Source organism: Lissotriton helveticus, chromosome 5_1, assembly GCF_964261635.1.
Source record: "Lissotriton helveticus chromosome 5_1, aLisHel1.1, whole genome shotgun sequence".
NCBI classification, from domain to species: Eukaryota; Metazoa; Chordata; class Amphibia; order Caudata; family Salamandridae; genus Lissotriton; species Lissotriton helveticus.
Window position 1 is genome coordinate 1,044,458,022 of NC_136065.1, and position 26,566 is coordinate 1,044,484,587.

Here is a 26,566-nt window from a genome sequence, read left to right on the forward strand (position 1 = left end):
GCTTCATTGGGCTACATTCGGCTAATTAGCAAATAGCTCATCGCAAACTAGGAATGGTAAAGAATCGCTATTTATTCCTTAAAGTTCGCTATTTAGGAAATGCAAAAAACTTTGATGATATATATGGCGGTTCATCTCTAACAAGATAAGAAGCATAGGGATACATTTATGATGACTGGCGCATCACCAGGGATGTGTTAGTCATTCTGTGCCGCTGTTCCGTCACCTATGGTGTGCTGCATTTACAATGCGGCGCATCATGGGGCAAAAACAGCACAGATGCGTGATGTATCTGTGCCGTAAAGGTGGCGCATTGCTGGAGTTGTATCGCAAGTGTGATGAAGCTCCAGCAAGGGTCGGGGGTGCCCCTGTCGCAGGGTTTCTGTTCTCACACAGAACTGTGGACAGAGGATTGGAACCTCGGCGAATGCATTGCTGGAGTTGTATCGCAAGTGTGATGAAGCTCCAGCAAGGGTCGGGGGTGCCCCTGTCGCAGGGTTTCTGTTCTCACACAGAACTGTGGACAGAGGATTGGAACCTCGGCGAATTAGGGTGTCCCAAAACTCACGTTAGTAATCAAAAACTCCTTAGCAAGCTAGGTACAGTGTCACATTGGATATAACAAACTCTCAATGTTTAGACAATCCAGAATATGAACTTATAGTACCTCAGGATACGTGGAACTCATGAACAGTCGGTCGTTATAGATTTCTTAGAAACCAGAAAATGGAGTTAAGAAGAACAGATGTGTATTTGAAATGTTTATTTACTAATGCCGTCTTCTCAGGCGTAGTACCTTAGATAATAAAAGTACACATATTATCAGTAGCAAAATTACCAGCATAGTTACTAGTACATAAAAAGTGAATGGTGATAGTATGTTAACATGCTGTAAATGAATAAGAGTTAGCAACACTTATAAGCAGCCGCGGGCCGTGGAGGGAGTTACGGTGAGGCAGGGAGGCGGGGAGGGGGAGAAGCAGGGTGGAGAATACAAGTACACATATTATCAGTAGCAAAATTACCAGCATAGTTACTAGTACATAAAAAGCGAATGGTGACAGTATGTTAACATGCTGTAAATGAATAAGAGTTAGCAACACTTATAAGCAGCCGCGGGCCGTGGAGGGAGTTACGGTGGGGCAGGGAGGCGGGGAGGGGGAGGGGCAAGGTAGAGAGGGCTCCACCCTGCTTCTCCCCCTCCCCGCCTCCCTGCCTCACCGTAACTCCCTCCACGGCCCGCGGCTGCTTATATCTCACCCTCCCTAATACACATATTATATTATTTGCTAAGAAGGTCTCTTTGTGTTGGTTTAGGGCGTGCCCATACTTTAGTGTCTTAGATTTGAAGGAATCACATCAGCATACACCAGCTCTCTCTTCATGTGAACCGCATCAACTGTTGTGTATGTGTGTTCGGCAAAGCAATATAAAACCCGCCTCATGCCCAGAATTGGCAGAAGTTGCACTTATGTTATGAGTATGAAGTCGTGGAGATCAGACCTCATAACAATTCTGTATCGTGTTGTTCTTGAAACTTTAGCACTCGCTGTACAGATATAGTTTAACAAGTAAAGCAGATAGTAGACCAATAACATATTATTCTCATGTAAACCACGATGAACTACTAGGTGGAAAGCTAAAGCAACAACTAAGTGTCGTGTGCAGAAGTTGCAAAAAAGGAAAAATGGCGTTTAAACCGGTAATGAGCCCATGCTAACTTAACACGGTGTAAAGATATCCAGGACCTAGATGACACCTCCTCATGATCCGGAAACGAACTGAATAAGATAATAGAAGTGCCATCTCATGAGAGCAGATTGCAAGTTTATATGTGGACGGTCCGCAAGGTAAAGCATTAAAAACTAGGAAAATTTAATGCTAAAGAAAAATAAAACAGCCAAGTACTTTATCGAGTCTTAAGCCAATAGGCAAGGTAAATAATAAAAACTTGACAAATAAGTTAATGAATTGTCAATGAAATGCTAGTACTCAGCATATCAAACATGAAAAAGGTCTATGACATAACTGTGTATGCAAAATAAGCTGCAACAGCCTCCAATAGGAAGTCACCGTCTTCATCCGAAAACAGTTCAGCCATCCAATTTAAAAGCGGAAAAGAACATACGTGCTCTCCCAGCACCGGATCCTCTATCACCATCAGAGGACAGCTCGGTGGGTTTTCAAGAAAGCTCTGTTCCAAGAAAGACTGTGCTGCCGCCAGTAAATTCCAGGGACCAAGTAGTCCATGCATCAATGCCACAGCCATAATCCTTTCGCCAGGACAAACCAACTCGTGAGTAATGATAGGAGTCATCAGCTGATTAAAGTCGACGTCAGGAGAAACCGGTCCGCAGAGACACAAATCAATGGCCCAATCGAAATCACAGGTCAGGCAGTGAAATACAGGCTGGATACAGGTGAAGTAGGAGAACCGAAAAGATAATCCATATGCCGTGTGTAGGAAGGTTGACCCCTGACTATGGTTGCCCCCAACTTTTTGCCTGGTGTTTTGCTGGTTTTCTGACTTAGTTGACCTGAGGCCCTGCTGTTCAGGACCTCAGGCCCACTGCTCTCTCTGTAAAATGGATTCCATGTACCTTAGGTACATATCTAAATTGGATACTGAGTCACCTTATCAGTCCCTGTACTGTGTACCTTAGGTACCCAGGGCCTAGGTGTACCCAGGGCCTACCAGGGGCTGCAGCATGTATTATGCCACCCCTGGATGGCCATCCAAATCTGACACAACTGGCTGCACGACAGCTGGGGCAAGGTGGTGTACTCACCCTTTGCTTTAGATATAGTATACCTATATCTAACCCTAAAATGGACACACAGATCTCCTATCAGTCACTCCTATGGCAGGCCTTAACAATCCTGAAGGCAGAGTGCTTGGAATCGTGTGAGATGGTGCTCTGGCATGAGCTGAGCCTGTCTGCGGCTTTCGGGATCTATCCCTTAGCCGGTTCCATGATATCGCATACCATATACTCTTAAGTGCATTATAATCCTCGCGGTTATGTGCCAACTCTGGTATCGCTTTATCAAAACATGTCGAGTAAGGTGTCATACGAATTGGAATACTAACCCCTCGCCAATTCTGGCGACGGGGTTAGCATTCCACCCTTCTAGAGGGACACGACATGCCTGTAACCTATAACCCGGTTAAAAGTCAGACAGAGCCTTAGCATCCACAAAATGGATGCTGCCACCGAGACACAAGTCTGCCCTCCTGCTGCTGGGAGTCCTCCCAGAGCAGGAGATAAGGACAAAGGGTTTCCTGCCAGGGGCGGTGCCAGCACCGTCCCATACAGGGTTTTGTGTATTGTAGGTAGGCAGGGCTTTAGAGGAAGGTGACTGCAAGTGGCACCCCGGTGCTCACTGTGCATAGGCCGGCTTGAACCAGTTCCAGGGTCACTCCAGACCCTGTGCTGGGGAAAAGCCCGCCAAGGAAGTGGGTGTAACCACCCCCCTCCTAGTCCCACCCATAGGGCAGGACTTAGTCGCGTGCCAGCCCCTTTTTACAGGATAAAGGTAGAGACTGGCCCCCTTCCAAATCAGATCATCTTTGAATCCTGAAACTACTTTCTGCGAAAGGAACTCAAGACTTCTTCCTAAGATTTCTCCCTTGTGACTAAGGAGTAGTCACCCTGCATCCGCAGGCACCATCTAAGAACACTGCGGTCTGCTGTAAGTCCTTCCTCCGGAATCCGACTGCCCAGCTCGACGAGAACCGGCTTCCCTGGCACCTCTGACCTCTACCCACCTCTACAGCCCAGCTGAGAACCGTGGGTGCGACGAGACCTCAAGGGACCGGCCATCTGCAAGACTGCACGACTTCTTTCCAGCAAGCCCGCCGAGTAATCTACTGGTGAGTGCTTTGGGGTCCGAGAAGCCCCGACTCTGAGCAGCTCCAGCTCCGAAGTGCAGCCCCCCAGCATCTCCACGATCTGCGTGGGGCCCTTCTGCTTTCCGCTGCTCACCGCGTTGTTTGGCTACTAGCCCGTTGGCTTGTGGCCTTCCTGACGACGCCCGACGACATTTCTGCTGCTGGTCTGGTTGCTCCAGACTGGCCCTTGCTCCCTTCCCGAAGAGGAGCACCCTGGACCCTCCTGGTCCACTCAAGACGCCATTTTGAGTCCACCGCGTGGGCTTGAATTAGCCAAGGCTTGTTGCCCAATCCTGGGTAACTTCGACGCCAACGACTTCATCCTTCGTGGGACAGCTCGCACCTCCATCCTGGTCGCCGACAACGCCTCCTGGTCCGAGAGACTGCAGAGCCCAGCAGCGCCCACTCACCTGACTGCGGTGACTTCGCCCGGTGCCATCCTGGTGCCCACTTAATCACTGGCTAGTGATTCAAGAACTTGGTCCCCTCTGCTTTCAGGTTTTCTTCTTCCTTGATCCAGGCTTGGATCCATCGAACTTTCCTTCACTGGTCGCCTGCCAGCAACTTCCTTCTTCCAGGCTCCTGGTCCGGCAACGAGATCCCCGACGTCTTTTCAGACCTATGCAGCTGCAGCCCCTGGGCTAGGTAACTTCGGCACTTCGGTGTCCCAGCATAGCCTCACTATCCTAGGGTCAGGATCCACTGTCGTTTTCTTCCTACCAGGTCGGGTTCGCCCGTGAACACTAACTTTGTGAATTCTAGCTTCCATAGACTTTGTCCCGCATCCCGCGTGAGAGTGCACACTCTGCACCCGAGTCCCCTGGGTCTCCTAGTAGTAATCTAACGATTCCCTAGTCCAGTCCTAGCGATTCCAAAGCCTATTAGAACTGTTACTTACCTGCTAGTAATTCGCATTCCACTTTTAGCGTATATGGTTTTTCGTGCCCCTCGGGCATTTGTGTAACGTGCTAACTTAAAAGTATTTTCGTAAGAGTTTTGTTGTGTGCTTAGCACCCTGTCCTCATAAAGAGTACAGGGTTGTTGTGATTCTAATAAATACATTGTTTATTTTCATAACACTTGTGTGGTGTCCTTTCACTGGGTGTTCAAGGGGTAATGTGATGGTAAAACAGCTGGCTTAACACGCCCTCTAGAGTCTTAGCCTTAGACTGCTCGTATCCATGCTACTAGGATAGCTGGTCTATAAGGTTGACTTACAACCAATCATCAATAAGGGTTGTTTGGACTGATATATAGTGATCACTAGAATAGTGAGCACTGCACATCAGGCCAACTTCTCACATTGGTGAGCAGCGGTTGGGATTTGAGCTTGCTGTTGTTTTACCACACATGCCCTAAGAATATCTTGTGAAAGATCACATAAGTACTAAAGGTACATATAACTTAGCTTAGAATACTCTGAGTTCTACTGAACCAGCTGTTGTAGCTCCTAGGGCCTAGCACACCCTAAACTACAACTCTAGCAAGGGATCAGTAGGCAAACATATAGTGTAGGTAAGTGCACCACTTACACCTCACTAGAAAAGCATGTCGACTCAGGGGGACTCTACTGAGACTCCCCTGGTCAGTGTTGACCCTCCACAGGTCACTTCAAGATATGCAGCTCTCAATTTTCAGGAGATGAGGCAACTCTGTGTCTCCAGGAAACTGAAGCAGGGGTCTAACCCCACCCTTCCCTTTCTGATAGGTCTCTTAGAGACATATGATGCCAGAAAGCTCTCTCAGTTACATGAGAGCATGCCAGCCTTAGAGGGAACCTCTGGGGATCCAGACCTCCCCAACACTGATTCAGCAGTTGAGGAGGAGGATCAGGAGGTACTCTCTGGGGATGAGGTAGACAAAGGTCTTGAGGTAGTCAGAAGGCTAACTAGGACCAACTTAGACTTACTTGGGCTAGGATCTGGGGGCCCCCCAGTACTGACCCGAAGTGGGCCTAACCTTGGAGTTAGGAGAGATAGATCTCTTTCTAGGGACTCCAATAGATCTCTGCACTCTAATGCCTCTTCTCAGGGGAGAAGGAATCCTCCACAGAGGAGATTTACTTCCCCTCAGAGAAAGGAGCATGAAGCTAGGATGAGACAAGCTGAACTGAGGATTGAAAGGGAAGAAATTGCCCTGGCCAAAGAGAAGCTTGCCCTGGCAAGAGAGCAGCAGATGAGTGGGCTAGCTCCCACTGGTGGCAGCAATCTCCCAAGAGATAGAGAGAAGGGTTTAGATACTAAACACCTGACTAAAATAGTGCCCCCCTTTAAGCAAGGGGATGACATCCAGAAATGGATGGCTGCTTTGGAGAGGGCCTGCACTGTGCAGGGCATTCCCCAGAGTCAGTGGGCAGCTATACTGTGGCTCTCCTTTGATGGTAAAGGTAGAGATAAGCTCCTCACTACAAGAGTGGAGGATGCTAACAATTACCAGGTCCTGAAAAATGCACTGGTTGATGGGTTTGGCTTAACCACTGAGCAGTACAGGTTGCTGTTCAGAGACACCCAGAAAACTCAGTCTCAGGACTGGTCTGACTTTGTTGATTGTGCCACTAAGGCTTTGGAAGGCTGGCTACTGGGTAGCAAGGTTACTGACTTCACAGGATTATATAATCTTATTATGAGAGAGCAAGTCTTAAATAATTGTCAGAACCAGTTATTACACCAGCACCTGGTAGACTCTGATCTGACCTCTCCACAAGAATTGGGTAAGAGGGCAGACAAATGGGTCAGAACCAGGATTAGGCCCAAGAACCAAGGTGGTGACCAGAAAAAGGAATCAACCAAGCCTCAAGAGAAGGGTGGGAATAAATCTTCAGATCAAACCACACCAGGGCCCCAAAAATCCTCTGAGGGGGGTGGGTCCCAGAATCCTTCCAACAATCAGAAGAAACCTTATTGTTATCCCTGTAAACAGGTGGGTCATTTAAAAACTGACAGCAGTTGCCCCAAGAATAACAATAAGGAAAACATACCCCCAAGTAACATTCCCAAACCTCCTGTTACTACTAGTAGTAATCCCCCAGGTGGTGGGAGTGCCCCCAAGAATTTGGGTGCATTTACTTTGGGAGTTCCTGGGGACTCTGGCCTAACCAGGTCCCCAAACTTAGATACTCTTGTCTGTGAGACTGGCATGGGGTTTGCCAACTTCACAACTTGTCCCAACACTTTGGGCAAGTACAGACAGGAGCCCCTCATCAATGGTATAAAAGTTGAGGCCTATAGAGATACAGGGGCTAGCATCACTATGGTGACTGAGAGTCTAGTCCCCTCCAGGCAACTTTTACCTGGTGCCACATACCAGGTGACCAATATTGATGGAGTACAGAGAAATCATCCCATGGCAGTGGTCAATCTCAGCTGGGGAGGTGTCACTGGCCACAAGAGAGTGGCAGTGTCACCAAACTTGCCTGTAGATTGCCTACTGGGGAATGATTTAGAGCTCTCAGCCTGGGCTGAAGTAGAGCAAGAGACCCATTCTAGAATGGTGAACATCCATGGTAAGGCTAGTGGGGCAGTGGTAGCCACAGCCCCAGTCCAAGATATCCTCCCTGAACAGGTCAGGAGGGTTGTGCCAGTCACAACCCAATCTCAGACAACTTCCTTCCCAGAACAGGTTGTCAAGGCTGTGATGATCACAGCCCACACCCAAACTGAGCCCCCTCCTGAAAAGGTTGGGAGAGTTGTGATGGCCACAGCTCAAACTCAGACAGATGACAGTGTTGTGAAGCCTGAAACTATGGATCACTCCACTCAGACAGAGAGTATTGAGGAGGAAGAGAAATCTCCCTCCCACCAGACTTTAGGAAAGGATCAGCCTCCTCAGGGAACTGATCTGACCCCTTGTGAAGAAACTGCCACAGAGGTAGTCAGGCCTAGCCTGGCAGAACCCCTGATGTCAGTGGACCCTTCCAAGGTGGGACCCAGTCTGGAGCAGGTAACCTGCCCCTCTCTACCCTGCCTCAGTCAGCCCAGGGCTGTAGAGGTCAGGGAGGCCAGTGTTGGACCCCAAAGGGCCCCCTGTCCAAAAGAATTTCCCAATCAGCAGATTAAGGGCACTGAAGCTAGTAGTCCTAGCCAAGTGAAAATAAAACATACTCCTGAGGGATCCCCCTTAAAATTAGTTAGGGACCTCCCACAGATGGACACTGTTGGGCACAGCCAAACTTGGGACCTGAGGGCCCCAGACCTGACCTGTCCCTCCAGTAAGCCAAACAGAGGGACCCAACCTCCAGCTGTAGGTAGCCAGAGGTTGACCCTGAGAGCCCAAAACAACTCAGTCTTGGAAAGAAAGGCCTATATGGTGGAAAATGATTGGAGGAAGCTGAGCCCAAAATTAGTGGAGCCTCACTTCAGTACTCCATTTCAGCACCAGCCTTTTTCTTTGACAAAACACACCACAGGTAGAGATTCCCTATGGTGGAGACCCTCAGACACCCTTAGGGTGAGGGATTGCTTAGTGGACCATGACATAGGGGGTAACCATGCCAGTGCTGGTACTTCCTTAAATGGCCACTTAGGCAATATAGGCTTACCTGGACAAGGATAGCCTTATCTCCTTTCGTTTGGGGGGGGGTTATGTAGGAAGGTTGACCCCTGACTATGGTTGCCCCCAACTTTTTGCCTGGTGTTTTGCTGGTTTTCTGACTTAGTTGACCTGAGGCCCTGCTGTTCAGGACCTCAGGCCCACTGCTCTCTCTGTAAAATGGATTCCATGTACCTTAGGTACATATCTAAATTGGATACTGAGTCACCTTATCAGTCCCTGTACTGTGTACCTTAGGTACCCAGGGCCTAGGTGTACCCAGGGCCTACCAGGGGCTGCAGCATGTATTATGCCACCCCTGGATGGCCATCCAAATCTGACACAACTGGCTGCACGACAGCTGGGGCAAGGTGGTGTACTCACCCTTTGCTTTAGATATAGTATACCTATATCTAACCCTAAAATGGACACACAGATCTCCTATCAGTCACTCCTATGGCAGGCCTTAACAATCCTGAAGGCAGAGTGCTTGGAATCGTGTGAGATGGTGCTCTGGCATGAGCTGAGCCTGTCTGCGGCTTTCGGGATCTATCCCTTAGCCGGTTCCATGATATCGCATACCATATACTCTTAAGTGCATTATAATCCTCGCGGTTATGTGCCAACTCTGGTATCGCTTTATCAAAACATGTCGAGTAAGGTGTCATACGAATTGGAATACTAACCCCTCGCCAATTCTGGCGACGGGGTTAGCATTCCACCCTTCTAGAGGGACACGACATGCCTGTAACCTATAACCCGGTTAAAAGTCAGACAGAGCCTTAGCATCCACAAAATGGATGCTGCCACCGAGACACAAGTCTGCCCTCCTGCTGCTGGGAGTCCTCCCAGAGCAGGAGATAAGGACAAAGGGTTTCCTGCCAGGGGCGGTGCCAGCACCGTCCCATACAGGGTTTTGTGTATTGTAGGTAGGCAGGGCTTTAGAGGAAGGTGACTGCAAGTGGCACCCCGGTGCTCACTGTGCATAGGCCGGCTTGAACCAGTTCCAGGGTCACTCCAGACCCTGTGCTGGGGAAAAGCCCGCCAAGGAAGTGGGTGTAACCACCCCCCTCCTAGTCCCACCCATAGGGCAGGACTTAGTCGCGTGCCAGCCCCTTTTTACAGGATAAAGGTAGAGACTGGCCCCCTTCCAAATCAGATCATCTTTGAATCCTGAAACTACTTTCTGCGAAAGGAACTCAAGACTTCTTCCTAAGATTTCTCCCTTGTGACTAAGGAGTAGTCACCCTGCATCCGCAGGCACCATCTAAGAACACTGCGGTCTGCTGTAAGTCCTTCCTCCGGAATCCGACTGCCCAGCTCGACGAGAACCGGCTTCCCTGGCACCTCTGACCTCTACCCACCTCTACAGCCCAGCTGAGAACCGTGGGTGCGACGAGACCTCAAGGGACCGGCCATCTGCAAGACTGCACGACTTCTTTCCAGCAAGCCCGCCGAGTAATCTACTGGTGAGTGCTTTGGGGTCCGAGAAGCCCCGACTCTGAGCAGCTCCAGCTCCGAAGTGCAGCCCCCCAGCATCTCCACGATCTGCGTGGGGCCCTTCTGCTTTCCGCTGCTCACCGCGTTGTTTGGCTACTAGCCCGTTGGCTTGTGGCCTTCCTGACGACGCCCGACGACATTTCTGCTGCTGGTCTGGTTGCTCCAGACTGGCCCTTGCTCCCTTCCCGAAGAGGAGCACCCTGGACCCTCCTGGTCCACTCAAGACGCCATTTTGAGTCCACCGCGTGGGCTTGAATTAGCCAAGGCTTGTTGCCCAATCCTGGGTAACTTCGACGCCAACGACTTCATCCTTCGTGGGACAGCTCGCACCTCCATCCTGGTCGCCGACAACGCCTCCTGGTCCGAGAGACTGCAGAGCCCAGCAGCGCCCACTCACCTGACTGCGGTGACTTCGCCCGGTGCCATCCTGGTGCCCACTTAATCACTGGCTAGTGATTCAAGAACTTGGTCCCCTCTGCTTTCAGGTTTTCTTCTTCCTTGATCCAGGCTTGGATCCATCGAACTTTCCTTCACTGGTCGCCTGCCAGCAACTTCCTTCTTCCAGGCTCCTGGTCCGGCAACGAGATCCCCGACGTCTTTTCAGACCTATGCAGCTGCAGCCCCTGGGCTAGGTAACTTCGGCACTTCGGTGTCCCAGCATAGCCTCACTATCCTAGGGTCAGGATCCACTGTCGTTTTCTTCCTACCAGGTCGGGTTCGCCCGTGAACACTAACTTTGTGAATTCTAGCTTCCATAGACTTTGTCCCGCATCCCGCGTGAGAGTGCACACTCTGCACCCGAGTCCCCTGGGTCTCCTAGTAGTAATCTAACGATTCCCTAGTCCAGTCCTAGCGATTCCAAAGCCTATTAGAACTGTTACTTACCTGCTAGTAATTCGCATTCCACTTTTAGCGTATATGGTTTTTCGTGCCCCTCGGGCATTTGTGTAACGTGCTAACTTAAAAGTATTTTCGTAAGAGTTTTGTTGTGTGCTTAGCACCCTGTCCTCATAAAGAGTACAGGGTTGTTGTGATTCTAATAAATACATTGTTTATTTTCATAACACTTGTGTGGTGTCCTTTCACTGGGTGTTCAAGGGGTAATGTGATGGTAAAACAGCTGGCTTAACACGCCCTCTAGAGTCTTAGCCTTAGACTGCTCGTATCCATGCTACTAGGATAGCTGGTCTATAAGGTTGACTTACAACCAATCATCAATAAGGGTTGTTTGGACTGATATATAGTGATCACTAGAATAGTGAGCACTGCACATCAGGCCAACTTCTCACACCGTGCTTAATATCGCCAACGGCATTGTGCCATAATATTCTAGCATGCGATTGCGGAACAGTGTCAGCAGCTGCAGGGTCGGAGGTTGCATAGGAGGGACATCCATATTTAAAAATGTAAAAAAGCACAAGAGCGTCCGCTGGTAATGCAAGTAAAAATGCCAATCCACGAACCAGAGTGCAGAAAATACAATGAAAGGAAGCAGGGATGACTCCAAAGATTTTCTCAAATGAAGTCACGAGGCCACTGGTAACAACTTTAAAAAAGTGTGTCAGGGACTTTGTGGAGGATGCGTTAAAGATAGTCGGAAACATGTTGCTGAAATTGAAAGGCAAATCTTAATTGAAAAGGGTGTGCACCTCTGTACGGGTGTTCGCTATGTGAAGTACGAAAGTTTCACGGGCCGAACTCAAGGCCACCTCTCTCTGAGACAAAAGAGCTCTTATTCTTGCCATGCCGTTGAAACGTGTCCCAAGGTTGGTATTTGTGGCCAGATTGAAAACTCCCTATGTTCATGTGTGGGAGGAAATAGAACATTTCTGCAGCAAATAACCCGTTCACTTACTGTTACGATAAAAGGAATACTTTTAATTAACTCAGAACAATCTTCATTATTGAGCATCAAATAACTACCATTTTCCAACAACTTGAACGTGGGGATGATAGCAGGAACTGGCGTGCCTTGCAACACGCAAGCCATATTTGGTCGGTGTTTGTTGCATGAATCGTGTAACTGTATGTGCCTACACATTAGTGAATGATCTGGCGTCTCAGTGCATTCCTCTCCATTCAGATAAACTTCTTGATCATCTTTGAAACATCTGTATGTGTATGGAAGCGACCAGACCTCATGAAGAAAAGCACTACCTAAAGGTTCATAACGACCTATTGGTATATATTTCATACAATTTGAAAACTTATATAAAGCAAAAGGCAGCGTTATTAAACCGTGGATAAGGCATGTTGTCAAAAAACCTGCAATCCTCTGCTGATGATGTCACTGAGCATGTCATGAATGATGTAATATGTGACTTCATCAGCAGTGGATTACGGGTAATAGTATCTCTAGTTTACTCCCCTATAGCTGTCTTTATTTTAACATAAGTGTGTGTTTCCCTCCCTTATACTTACTGTTTTTGGTTCGCTTCCAGTTCGCGTACCGGCGAGCGAACTAGGAAGCGAACTAAGAGAAATAGAGGTTGGCACAGTTCCAAATATTGTACCAATTTTTTAATAACGGGGAGGTAGTTCTGAAAAGAACTTTTTTTTTTATTTTTCTGAACATTTTTTTACTGTTTTTGAATTTTTCGGAACAGTTTTATATTTTTTTGGGTTTTTCTTGGAGGGGGCAATGAAAACGATTCATTGTAAAGGGCTCAACAGGAGCAACAAAACAAAAAAAAGAAGTATTTATTATTTTGGGCGTTTCGGACAAACTTGCATATGATAGTCAATAGCTCTGTTGATCAGAGTGATGCTTCTTTCTCCGTAGGAAATGAATCCATCGCAAAATACGCAGGTGTGTTTTACTTCACCAAATCTCATTTGTATATTTGGCACCATCTCCCTGCCCTCTGGTCCCGTTACTTCCGGTACAACAGATCTTCTGGCCATAATAGGGAGATTATCTAGGTCGTTCCGAAACTGTGCAGCACTGTAGTTGTTAGGATGCCACCTAGTCATATGGCGATGCATTGTGTAGTTTCCGAAACTGTATTTTTTGTCGGTCCCTCTGGACAGTCTATCTTGACATATAAGGCAAGTTACGTATCTTGCATTTACTTTTTTCTGACCTTTGGGAATTTTAAAAAATTGCCAAATGAAGTTTTCTTTCCGGTGAGACGTCCTGGGCTGCTCAGGCAAAAACTGCCTCTCTTCGTGCTCGTCCTCCTGTTCCTCTTCTTCTTCTTCTTGTTGAATTATAACTTGAGCAGGTGGTCCACTCTTCCTTGGATGTGGTGGAGGTGGTGGGGAAGCACCAGCTGAAGCTACTAAAGAAGCCATTGCTCAGTGATCACAAAGGGTCTTTCTCTCACAATGATGAAAGTCAGAGTGAGGAAAGAAGGAGGGATTTTCATCATTTGGGAAAAACAAGAGTTCTCAACCAATCAAAAGTGTTCATTTTAGATTATATGACCTAGTCTTACATCATTAGGAAACCAAAAGTGAAATGAACCAATGAAAAGTGTTATTACCAAGTCACATGACTTGCTGTGTTTACGTTAAGCGCTTTGCAGGGCCTCCCGGTTTGCTTCCAGAAACCTGCGCTTTGCGACTCGCTTCGCGTACCAGTTCGCTAACGTAGTACGTCATATGACGTATCACGCGACAACGTGAAACGTCATGCGGACGGGAGGCGTCACGATGTTGTTTTGTAACGCGGCACTTGCGGTAAAGAAACGTTAACCGGCTCGCGGTCTATTTCGCGGCATCAAGGTCAGCTAACGGGAAGCTTCCCGATTTGCGAAGCGGGAACGAAGAAAAAAAAATATTTTAAAAAAAAATTATTCATAAACATATAAAATATATTTTTGGATTTAAAGAAGAATACATTTTACAGCTACAGATATTAGCTGTTAAAAAACCAATGAAATTCACAGAAAAAACCATAGGTTATGGACCATATATAGTTAGGAATTAGCATTTACAAAACCTTGAAAATTCACTGAAAAAACCATAGGTTATAGACCATATATAGTTAGGAATTAGCATTTACAAAACCATGAAAATTCACTGAAAAAACCATAGGTTATAGACCATATATAGTTAGGAATTAGCATTTAAAAAACCTTATTTTACTCACACAAAACCATTGAAATTCCATATATAGTTAGTTGCACTAACTATATATCGTGCACCCGCAATCCACTGCTGATCATGTCACATATTACATCATTCATGACATGGTCAGTGACATCACTGATGACATCACTGATGACATCTCAAATGACATCACTGATGACATCACTGATGACATCTCATTTGACATCATTCTTGTGCTAATACGATAAACCTCTTCAGACTCTAATATAACCTTAGATACACTCAGTGTATACAGACACTCACACACTGCCACTCATCCATGGAGTTACTCACACACCCAGTCAGTCATGCAAAGAAACAATCTCACCTCCATTTCTTCAACTATACAGTTAAACACACCTTACTTATTGAAACATATACTAACACATATTTACTCTCTTATACAATCCCTGATACAAGTTCACAATGATCGATACAACCACTCACTCATTCAGTGGCTCTCATGCACAGTTATTTATATATGCCAACTCTCACATGTACTGTGTTTTACATATGTACTTACTATGACATGTAGCATTGAGATATCCATTCACTCATCAATACACTCATGCACACAGTCAACTGCCCATGTAGCTGTTTCCACATGCACTCTTGAACTCATACACCTAGTGAATAAACTGCTCACACATCTATGCATAGAGTCTCACACCTTCCAGCCACCCCCACACAAACTCAATCTCCCATAGAAATACTTGGGCAACCAATTAATAACACATATAGCCTCTCGTATAGCTAATGATCAACACATGCAGCAGTTTACAGAACAACAGACATAATGATGCACAAATTAAGACAGTTTAGTCACTAACCCATGCATTCAGTGAGACACATTTAATCACTCACTCATACAGTCAGTCATGCACCTACTAAATCCTTCATCCAGACACTTATACATCCACTCAAGACATATTTTAACTTTACAGAAAAATACAGTCACTGGATGTTGTCATCAGTGATGTCATTTGAGATGTCATCAGTGATGTCATCAGTGATGTCACTGACCATGTCATGAATGATGTAATATGTGACATGATCAGCAGTGGATTGCGGGTGCACGATATATAGTTAGTGCAACTAACTATATATGGAATTTCAATGGTTTTGTGTGAGTAAAATAAGGTTTTTTAAATGCTAATTCCTAACTATATATGGTCTATAACCTATGGTTTTTTCAGTGAATATATATATATATATATATATATATATATATATATATATATATATATATATATATATATATATATATATATATATATATATATATATACTGACTCATCCCTTTCTATACAAATATATAACAGTAGGACACTATATTTACACTTCAAGGCCAGAACACAGCTAAACTTTGGTCTGAACAATACAGCTGTCTTTTACTTTTGTAAGGGCAGTCATTAGTCAATAATATAATGTTTTGCTATCTGCACGGACAACGATATACCACGAAATCACTGGAGTGTACCACAGCCCAATACATCACTAATTGATTCACCATGGTAAACTTACACTTTTATGCAAGTTTACCATTGTTAGGTATTTACAAACACGTTTTAATGGTACTAACTTTTCAACTGCGGAGTCTTCGCACATTAAAAGATACTACTCAAAATACCTTTGTGAATCGCAAAAATTATAAACGTACATAAAAGTATACATTTACCTTTGTGAATTTGTCCTACAACTTTAAAACTACACAACAATTAAGATCTACAACCAAAAAGAATCAACATTTCTGACACATTTCATCTACATTAATTCCGCTACTTTCACACTACCTCTCTTTAAACAATTCTCTACTGCACTGTATCACACGTCATTCCACTATGACCCATCACTCCACTATGCGCCACCCCACTCCACAACACTCCAGTCCAATCTATGACACTCCATGCAACTCAACTCTATGACATGGCACTGCACTGTATGATACGCCATTCCAGACTACCACATGCCACCTCACTGCACTCCAAGCTAGTCCACTCTATGCTACTCCACTGTATGCCACTTGACTCTACAACACTCCACAGCATGCCACTCCACGCATGCTACTCCACTGTATGCCACTTGACTCTACACCACTGTACAACACTCCACAGCATGCCACTCCACGCTGCTCCACTCTATTCCACTCTACGTCACACCACTCTTTTCTATTACCCTCTACGCTATTCCACTCTACGCCACACCACTTTTTCTATTCCACTCAACGCCATACCACTTTTTCTATTCCCCTCTATGCTATTCCACTCTACACCACTATACTGTATGAAACTCCACACCACGCAAATCCACTATACTCCCCGCTGCTCCACTCTACTCGACACTATCCCACTCTATGCCACACCAAGACACTACACTCTACGCCACTACACTGTACGATATTCCACTTTGTGCCATTCCACTCCACCCTACTACACTGTATGATATTTAACTCTACGCCACTTCACTCTATGCCACTCCACACCACTGCACTCTACGCCACTCTATGCAATTTCACACCACTCCACTCTAAGCAATTCTATTATTCACCACTCTGACTCTATGCCACTCCAACTCTATGGTATTCCACTTTATGCCATTCTACTCTACGCCACTCTGATCTACGCTATTTTACTCTCTGGCATCTCCATTCCATTCCACCACACTCTATGATATTCCGCTGTATGCCACTTCACTGTATTCTATTTTACACTACTCCACTTACACCACTCCCCTCTACATTATTCTACTCTATGCTATTCTACTGTGCCCACTCTACTGTACACCATTCCACTATACACAACTGCACTCTACGATATTACACTCAGCCATTCCACTCTACGGCGCTCCAAGCTATTTCACTCTATGCCACTCCATGACACTATTTTCTACGCCACTACCCTCTATGATATTGCACTCTATGCCACTCCACTCCACTCCACACCACTCTATTGTAAGCTACTCTACTCCACGCCACTCCCCTCAATGCTACTCTATGTGATTCTACTCTACGGCATGCCACTGTGTGCTGCTCCACTCTACGCCACTCCACTCCACTCTACTCTACGCAGCTCCATGCCGCTCTATGACACTGTCCTCCACTGCACTCTATCACACTGCACTTAACAACACTCCACTCGATGACACTCCACTATACAATTCTTTAAAAAAAATCGTGATTTTTTTTATTGGAATCAATTAAAAAACCTAGGTTTACTTAGTTATAGTTAGGAAAACTCTGTTTATTCTTTTTATACTAACCAAACGTACACTACACAAACTTTAGAAATTCTAACATTTATAATTTACTTACCACCTTCAAATTACTATAACTCTCGAACCTCTGTATATAGTGTAGTCAACTCACTAGTCAGACTACATAAATGATAACTTGTGCTTTTACGATACACTGCTTACACCCTTCCATATTACATCACTTATACTATGTGAAATCATAACATTCATAACAAGACTTACATCTCAAATTAAACCATTTGTGCATGGTTGAGTGGCGAATTATAGTTGATGTAGTCTGTCTAGTGATTTGACAACACTGTGTACTGAGGTGCACGAGTTATGGTAATTTGAGCATGGTGCATAAATTAAACATATAACTATAACTTTAGAATTTCTAATGTTTATGTAGTTTAAGTTTGGTTTGTATAGAACGAATAAATAAAGTTTTACTAACTATAACTACGTTTTATATATTTATATTTATGGAGGGTACCAGACAGAACACCATTTTGTTGTGCAGGGACAGCCTATACCACCTTCCTGCTACCCCAGAGGTGGGCAAATGTGATTAAGCCTCATTCCCTGAAAAAAGGCCAAACTGGAAACAGAACTGGACTTTGAGAAACACATCTACATCTGGAAAAATAGTTTATATTGTGATACAAAATCGCATTCAAGTCAGTGTGTCAGGATTTATCATTGACCTATGCCGAAGGTCAAACATAAGTGAAAGCTGAGAGACTTCTGAGCTCCAGGGTTGGGCTCTTTGATTGCTAAATATCTCCTTCACAGATTTGTGAACAGGAACCTAGAAGATCAGCATCCTGACAGAAGGAGAAGCTTTGAACCACCCTGAAGGACAGAGCCCAGTAACTGCTGAGGAGGAGTACAGAGGTATCATTGCTTCAAGTAAAGTTTAACCAGAAGAGGAGGGCTGTGAGGAGATCTGAAGGAAGAACAGGATGCAGGCTCACTGTAGCCTATAGAAGGAAGTGCAGAAGCAAAACATGTGTCCGACACACACTTCGCAACTAAACTGGGTAATATGACAAGGCGATCCTTAGACAGTTTCATCATGAGGCTCTCAAGCTGCAATGCTGGAAAACAAAGATCATAAAAGTATAAACGACACATGGAGCCTTACCTTTGTACGTGGAACAATGTTAAGTTCAAGTTTTTGGTCCACCAGGCTTGCTCCAGCCTCCGATAGGTAGCCCTGGTTCAGAACCAGGCAATCCCTTCCAAAGCAGCAGGGGCAGCACAGCTTCTGTAGCCACTTGGTCCACTTGGGGTTCAGTTGTCCATATGGTTCTTCAGTTTTCGGTTTAAATACAGCAATTATTTTCTGAAATAAAACAAATAATTTTATATTAACACCCAACACTACGCATTAAAAAGAAAGAATTCACTTGGAACTAGGCTCTGCAACAAATGGTTTGATGAAGATTGAAAAACTCCTTCATCAGACATACTGAAGAAGATTGCCTCACTCTCTCAGCAATCATTAGTTTCCAACAGCTAAAAGTGAATCAAATACAAAGTATGATATTCGTACTGATTGTGTATGCAGTAGAATGCAAGACAGACTCCATTTTTAAACTTTGCTTGCCAGAAAAAAGCAGTAACTACTGACAAAAAGACACCAGTAAATGTGTAGATCTGTGGTGAAAATTGTACAGTTGATTCCTTCCCTTGCAAGCGATGACCAGGGTCAATGAGCTACACCAGTTATTATTTAGTCAATATAACTATAAGATGACCACAGAAAAAAGGCATCCCTCAGCCAAAGGAATTGGAGTATTTGTTGGAATTGTCGATACAGCAGGGAAGTCCAGCGGCGCAGAACGGTCTAAATATCACTAACACTTCTAGAGGTTTAAACCCATCATGACGACCTCAAGCTCCTCTTTGAAAGCAAATTCATATAAAAGTTCTGAAAAGATTTAAAGAGTGAATATGTACTTTAAAAATTACATATTATGTTAAATCAGACTGATACTTCAATGGGACTTGAAGCTACGGATGCCAACTCCATTACGTACCATCACATTCTCACTACCCACAAGCTTGAAGATCAAGGAATCCATCAAATTCACATCGACTGAGAACACCACTCTATTCATGGAACACCTGCACTTCAAGATGTAAATCTCCCAAAAATTCACCCTGAATGGAACCCTTGCCTACCGACTGCCCGGACCATGTGCCACCGTTACCAACCTCATCGTTGACTTTGTCGCTCTGCTCACCATCAACTCCAGAGCTTACATTCTCCTTGGGACCTCAACTTTCACCTAGAAGACCGAAGCGACCTCTTCTCCACAGCGTGCCTCAAAAGTTTAAGCAAAATCGGTCTCACCCTGCTCATCACAGACACAACACACACTGCAGGACACACACTGGGCCCCATCTTCATCACAAGCGATCACAAGCAACGACATACAATACAACTACACCACACAGCTCACATGGAACAACCACTCCATCATCCACATCCAACTCAACACACCTCAAGTCAACACCCCTACCAAGTTCAGCACAGCAAGTCACAGCTGTGGCAGAATCACAGAAGCAGGCTGACTCAGTGCCCTAAGCACTGATCAGCCTAGGCCCATAAACAACCTCGACAAGGACATCAGCAACTTAAACAACTGGATCAAGATCTGTGCAGACTCTCATGCACCCATCAAACCCAACAAGCAAGAAAAAAGCACAAGGATCGTCAAGGATTTCACCTCGCCCACAGCCACTGTCAACAACTTGCCACCTCCCAACCACTCTGCGACAACCTATCCAACTTCTTCCACAGCAAAATGGCAAACATCTACAGCAACTTCTCACACCAACCCAATCCCAGAGAGTTCACCGCTAACCTATCCTCCACCAACCAAGGTGGCCACCTGACTGAATAGACAACCTTTACCAGAAACGACACAGCGGCAATCATGGGGACCATCAACTCAGGGGCCTCAACAGACCCAGGCTTCCACCACGCCTATAACCTGGGAACATCACTAATCAGCACCACCCTGACCCATATCGTCGTATAGAACTCCATCACATCCACCACTTTCCTGGATGAATGGAAACTTGTAGAAATAACACCCTCCTCAAGAAGTGTATAGCCGACCCGAATCAGCTGAGCAGCTTTCAACACATCTCCCAGCTCCCCTATCCAGCCAAAGTGATGGATTAGGCTATTCACATGTAACTCACAACCCACATCGAAATTCACGATTTTCTAGACAATACACAATCAGGATTCAGAAAGAACCACAGCATGAAACAGCACTCATCGCAGCCAACAATGACATTTGAAACATTCTGGACCAAGGAGAAACAGCAGCTCTCATCCTGCTCGACCTGTCTGCGGCTTCCGACAGTATCTCCCACAACACCCTCATCAGAAGACTCCATGAGATTGGAATGCAAGGATCCACTCTCAAATAGAACTGTTCCTTCCTCATGGGAAGAGCCCAAACGGTCATACTGCCACCCTTCAAATCAGAGACCAAGAAACTGATATGCGGTGTTCCACAGGGATCGTCCTTCAGCCCCACTCTTTTCAATATGGCGAACCAATTGCCTGAAGCTCAACTCTGACAAGACGGAAGTACTGATCTTCGGCAACAAGACCTCCCATTGGGATTTCACCTGAAGGCCATCCGAGCTAGGAGCAATATCCATACCCACAGACCATATAAAAAATCTAGGGATCATCCTAGATGACAAACTCAACATGACGGTTCAAGTAAACACAGTGTGCACCTCCTGTTTCCACATCCTACACATACTGCGAAAGATCTTCAATTGGTTATCTCAGAACAGACCGTCATGTAAGCACTCATCACCAGCAGTCTAGACTACGGCAACACTCTCTACGCTGGAATCTCCAAACAACTCCTACACAGACTCCAGACCATTCAGAACACAGCCGCAAGACTCCTACTCAACCTCCTACTTCACAACCATATCACACCGCACCTCGGGAAGCTTCACTGGATCACCATTTATATACGCAGCCAATTTAAAATTCTCACACATATGTTTATGTTTATGTTTGTGACATTTTTAGAGCGCACAAATACCCGGAGGTGTCTCGGCGCTAGTGTGGAACCGTCACTGAGGAGGAGAATTTATACTGGGAAGAGCCATGTCTTTAGTTTTTTCCTGAAGCTGAGGAGGGTCGGGCGGTTTTGATGTGGAGAGGTAGTGTGTTCCAATGTTTAGAAGATGAGATGGTGAAACACCTGTCGCCCCAGTTGACCTTTTTTGTACGAGGGACTTTCAGCAAAAGTGCAGAAGATGAGCGGAGTGTTCTAGGGTGCTCAAGCGGGCGGAAAGCTGTTCTAAGGAACTGAGGACCCACGTTATTGATTGCCTTGTAGGTGATACACAAGGCCTTAAATATTGTCCGGCTCCCGACAGGGAGCCAGTGTAGTTGACGGATGTGAGAGGAGATGGATGTGAATTTGGGGATGTTTAAAAGGACTTTAGCCGAGGCGTTCTGGACTAATTGAAGTTGGTTGAGGACTTTTTTCTGGGCATTGAGGAAAAGGGCATTACAATAATCAGTTTTGGAGAAAACCAATGTACTAATCAAAGTTCTGCCGGCTGATGCTGGAAGGTAAGGGAGCAGTTTTTTAATTCTTTTTAGAGTATATAAAGATGAAGAGACCACTGAATTGACATGATGCTGAAATGTCAATTTGTCATCAAAGATTACTCCAAGGTTGCGAACCTTGGTGACAGGTTGAGGAGGGTTTCCCAACTCCGATGGCCACCAGCACGAGGACCAGATGGGATCCAACCTCCCGAATGTCATCACCTCTGTTTTATCTGAGTTTAATTCAAGACAATTAAATGACATCCAGGAGCTGATCGCCCTCATTCCCATTTGGAAATTTGCTGCCACTGATGTGCCATTATTATGTACAGAAAGCACAAGTTGCGTATCATCAGCGTAGGTTGTAAGGGCAATTCCATAAGATTTTATTACTCTCGCTAAGTCCGCAACATAAATGTTGAATAGTGTCGGACTTAGCGAGGAGCCCTGAGGGACGCCACAAGGAAGAGTGAAAGTCTGGGAAGTGAAGTGGGCCATTTTGACTGTTTGGGGACGATTAGCTAGAAAGGATGCGAGAAGATCTTTCGCTTTGTTTTTGACTCCTATAGCTGAGACACGGTCGATCAGGGTGGCATGATCGACCGTGTCAAAAGCCGCAGAAAGATCCAGAAGTATCAATACCGCAGCTCCTCCATTGTCGAGGGTCATTCTAATTTCGTCTGCTGCCTTAAGGAGCGCGGTCTCAGTTCCGTGACCCCGTCTGAAGCCAAATTGGGTCTCGTCTAGTATGTTGTTCTTGTCTAAAAAGTTGGATAGTTGCACGTTCATCGCTTTTTCAAAAATCTTAGCAGGAAAGGGGAGACAAGCGATGGGTCGGTAACTGGCAGGAAGGAGGAGATCAAGAGTGGGTTTTTTTTAAGAGTGGCCTAATGATGGCCTCCTTCCAGACTGAGGGGTAGATGCCCGTAGTAAACATGGCATTGCAGATGGATGTCAAGGCAGGAGAAATGGCTTCCGGGATCCTGTTCAGAATAGTAGGTGGACAAGGGTCAAGAGGTGATCCTGATTTGGTGGCCAGAATGAGTCGATGGACTTGTTCTTTCGTTACAGCTTCAAATGACGAGAAGCAAGGTGTGTCATAGTTGGGAGAAGAATTAGATGAGGTGGCGGAGGGGACTTGGGTAAAGGCTGAGAAAATATCAATGACTTTCTCCTTAAAGAAGTTTGCGAGCGAGTCGCAAAGGGATTGGGATCCATTGAAGCTGGGGGAAGGTGGGTTGGAAAGGTGAGGGACCACCTGAAACAATTCTTTAGCTGAGTTATTTGCCTGGGTGATTTGAGAGGTGTAATAGGCTGATTTTTCTGTCACGATAAGGTCTTTATATAATCGAGAGGGCGCTTTTGTAGGTAATTTTTTCCGATTCGTTGTAGTGGCGGCGCCATCGTCTTTCAAGGTTTCTACACTGTTGACGCTGCAGTCGAAGGGCTTCTGTAAACCAAGGAGCTGAGGGGGAAAGTCTGGTGCGAAAAAAGATTTTAGGGGGAGCTAGGGTGTGACAGGCCTTATTTAGGTTGTGAAGGTAATTAGCGGAAGCTAGAGAAGGATCGTGTTCATTGGTAATAATACTCTCAGATAGCAGAGCAGAAAGATGTGGAAGATCAATATTTTTCCAATTTCTGATGTTGATTGGGGAGTTGGCTGGTGGGTGGGAAGGAGACGTTGTCAATTTTAGGGCAAAACAGACTGCCGAATGGTCCGTCCAAATGAGGGGGGTCACATTTGACACAGAGATATTTGGGTTGCTTGTAAAAAGTCCGTCAAGAGTGTGACCCGCTTTGTGGGTGGGCTGGGTGACAATTTGCTGTAAGCCGGCAGCTGCCAAGTCATTGGTTAGCGTCATGGTGTCAGGGTCGGACAAAGCCTCGAGATGAAAATTAAAATCGCCCAATATGGTGAAATGAGGTGCGCCTGCGGAGAGCTCAATTAAGTTATTGAGATTATTAAGGAATTTCGATCTGGTCCCTGGAGGGCGGTAAAGTAAAATGCCTGGAAATGATTGGGTGTCCGAGATGCTAATAGAGAAGGAAGAAGCCTCGCAGTTGCTATGGATAAAGTCAGTGAACTTGACTTTGAAGCGATTTTTGTATATGATAGCTATTCCTCCGCCCTTGCGTATTTTTCTATCGAGTCTGCAGACACTATAGCTCTCGGGAATGGCTGCTCTGAAATCTGGTCCTGAAGAGTCATCGCCCCATGTTTCGGTGGTAAATAAGAGGTCTATGTTATGTGACTCGATGAAATCCGAAATTTCAGTTTTATGTTTCGGAACTGAACGAACATTAATGAGTGCTGCAGAGATCTTAGAGGGAAGGGTGGAGGATTGAGTGGGGGAAATGCATAAAGGACATTTATAAGGACCAATATTAAGATCGGTGTGACATAAGTGCGGTAAGGGATGCCTCTCCTCTGTTAAGACGTTCAAGTTACGAAGTTGGTCGACGTATAAGTAACGGTAGAGGATGTAGGAAGCGAGTGCGGCTCACCACACATACATACAAAGCCCTACACAACGCAACCAGAATACCTGAATAGCAGCATACACTTTTACCAACCCACAAGACAGCTACTCTCTGCCTCACTCTCACTCACATAAACTCCCTGAATCCACAAAAGTAAAACTGGAGGTCTCTCATTCTCCTACAACGTATCCAAGACATGGAACAACCTCCTTCAACACATAGGAGCCTCCCCATCACTTCTTGAGTTCAACAAGATGCTGAAGACCTGGCTCTTCATATAAGCACCTTGGGAACCACACACTCACACACCTGGCCCAAGTGCCTCGATATCCTCTTCAGTGATTAGTGCGCATTACAAATCAACATAGCATAAGATACTTTTGATCCAACTCGGGGCTCAAGAATGCTTCGCGGTCACAGCTGCCCCACTCTAAGAGCACAAAACCCTCGCCCCCAATACCTCACCATCCTATTCAAACGGTTTCAATCTGGACTTGTGGGCCCTTGAGAAAGGGAAACAATCTGTCAATGGGTAGAATATCCAAGTAATCCCAGCAATTAATATGACCACCTACTGTGCTAAAGAGCAACCACAAATACATTTATACTGTCTACAATCCTCACCAACTACACACTTGCATAATCGGACACATCCCCACTCATCATCTGATACAACAACAGGCCAGACTGCAACAGAATACATGACTACCAATCTAGATTCAGATCATGCTGCAGCATGGAGACCATCATCTTACACATGCAGACACCACCCTCCTGACTACAGATGAAAATAACCCCTGCCTCCTCATATTGCTGAAAGTCTCAGCTGCCTTCAACACAGTTGACCATCCATCCCTTATCCACAGACTGAAGTCTCGAATGGGATTCACTGGTAATGTCCTTTATTGGTTCTCCTCCTGCCTTTCTGAACAACACCTGTTCTTAACATGGACACCTCCAAGACCCAAAAGATTACCATTACCAGCAGAACACCCCAGGGATCAAAGCTCTCTTCGGGCATCTTCAACCTCTTTGTGAAGCGCAACTCAAGGATAACAGCAACAAGAGTCCCCAATATGCAGACGATGCACAACTCTAGCTGAAAGACTCCTGTTCTCCAGACATTCAAAATCTCAAACACTGCATGCACCTCAGCCAGACCTGGATGTCTAGCATTGAACCGGACGCTCAGCCCAACAAAGACAGAATTTGTGTTATTTGCTAAGAACAACAAGCAATAAATAGTGCAAACCTGGCTCAATGAAATTAACCTTGCCGGCTTTGAACCTCCACTTTCAATGAAAGACAATTCACTTGCATTCTCCTTGGACACTAACCTAATCCTCAAGGAACAAATTATCGAAAAACAAAGACACCCAAGCAGCAGCCCTCTCTTCTAAAGAAGGTGGAACAGTTTTCCCAGAAAGCAACTTAAGTTCAAGCCTTCGTACTCTTGTACATGGATGGTAGTGACAGCCTGTCTCATGGTCTCCCAGAATTGACACTGGCAGCCCCTTAGGAGAATTGTACATACCACAGCACATCTCAAAAGTGGGAACAAATATCATATCATCCCCATGCCGATGAAAATCAATTGGCTCCGCATGCCGGCAGCATCATCAAAACCAGATGCATCATTTACAAAACAATCATGACTAGTTTCCCCACTTATCTTGAGGACAAGTTCACCATCGCTTCTGGCTTTCAACACACCTGCAGCCAGGCCACTATCAGCCTAAGATTAGGAAGTGTAAGACTGAAAAATCAAGGGGGCAAGCCTTTTTCATTTATCTGAAACAATATTCTTGTATCCATAAGGACCGCCCCAATGCTGCTCCAATGTAGGAGTTGAAGATGCATCTCTTTAAAGAGCATTACATCACAATGAAGTAATAATCCAAGACCCAGCTACCCCTTATTACATGCTGACTGCGCCCTTGTGCTTCAAATTAGATTACTCATTCACCGTGATACTCTTTCATAGCGCCCTTACCAGTCTTCAATTCTCGGCACAGCGTTCCCTCTCCTAAACTTGCTGGACGTCTGCGTCCAGACCTTTGACGTTTGAATGTTCCTCCCTAAACCCCTTGACACTGCACCCATGAGATATGGCAGCAACTCATGGAGAATCAGGTTTCCTAAATATATCTCTAGGAATGAAAAATAAAAATTCAAACACAGCCTACTTAAACAACTTCCAGAAACACCATTAGCTGATACCGACTACAGCGTGA

At 45.6% G+C, this 26,566-nt stretch overlaps 1 protein-coding gene across 1 annotated transcript in view; it reads right to left on the reverse strand.

The window, feature by feature from the left end:
* PI4K2A (phosphatidylinositol 4-kinase type 2 alpha) overlaps positions 1–26,566 on the reverse strand; it is a 243,754-nt gene that overhangs the window by 121,610 nt on the left and 95,578 nt on the right. Inside the window, exon 2 of the mRNA XM_078643573.1 lies at positions 18,390–18,590. Coding sequence (XP_078499699.1) covers positions 18,390–18,590 — 201 coding nt within the window. The remainder of the gene's footprint in view (positions 1–18,389; positions 18,591–26,566) is intronic.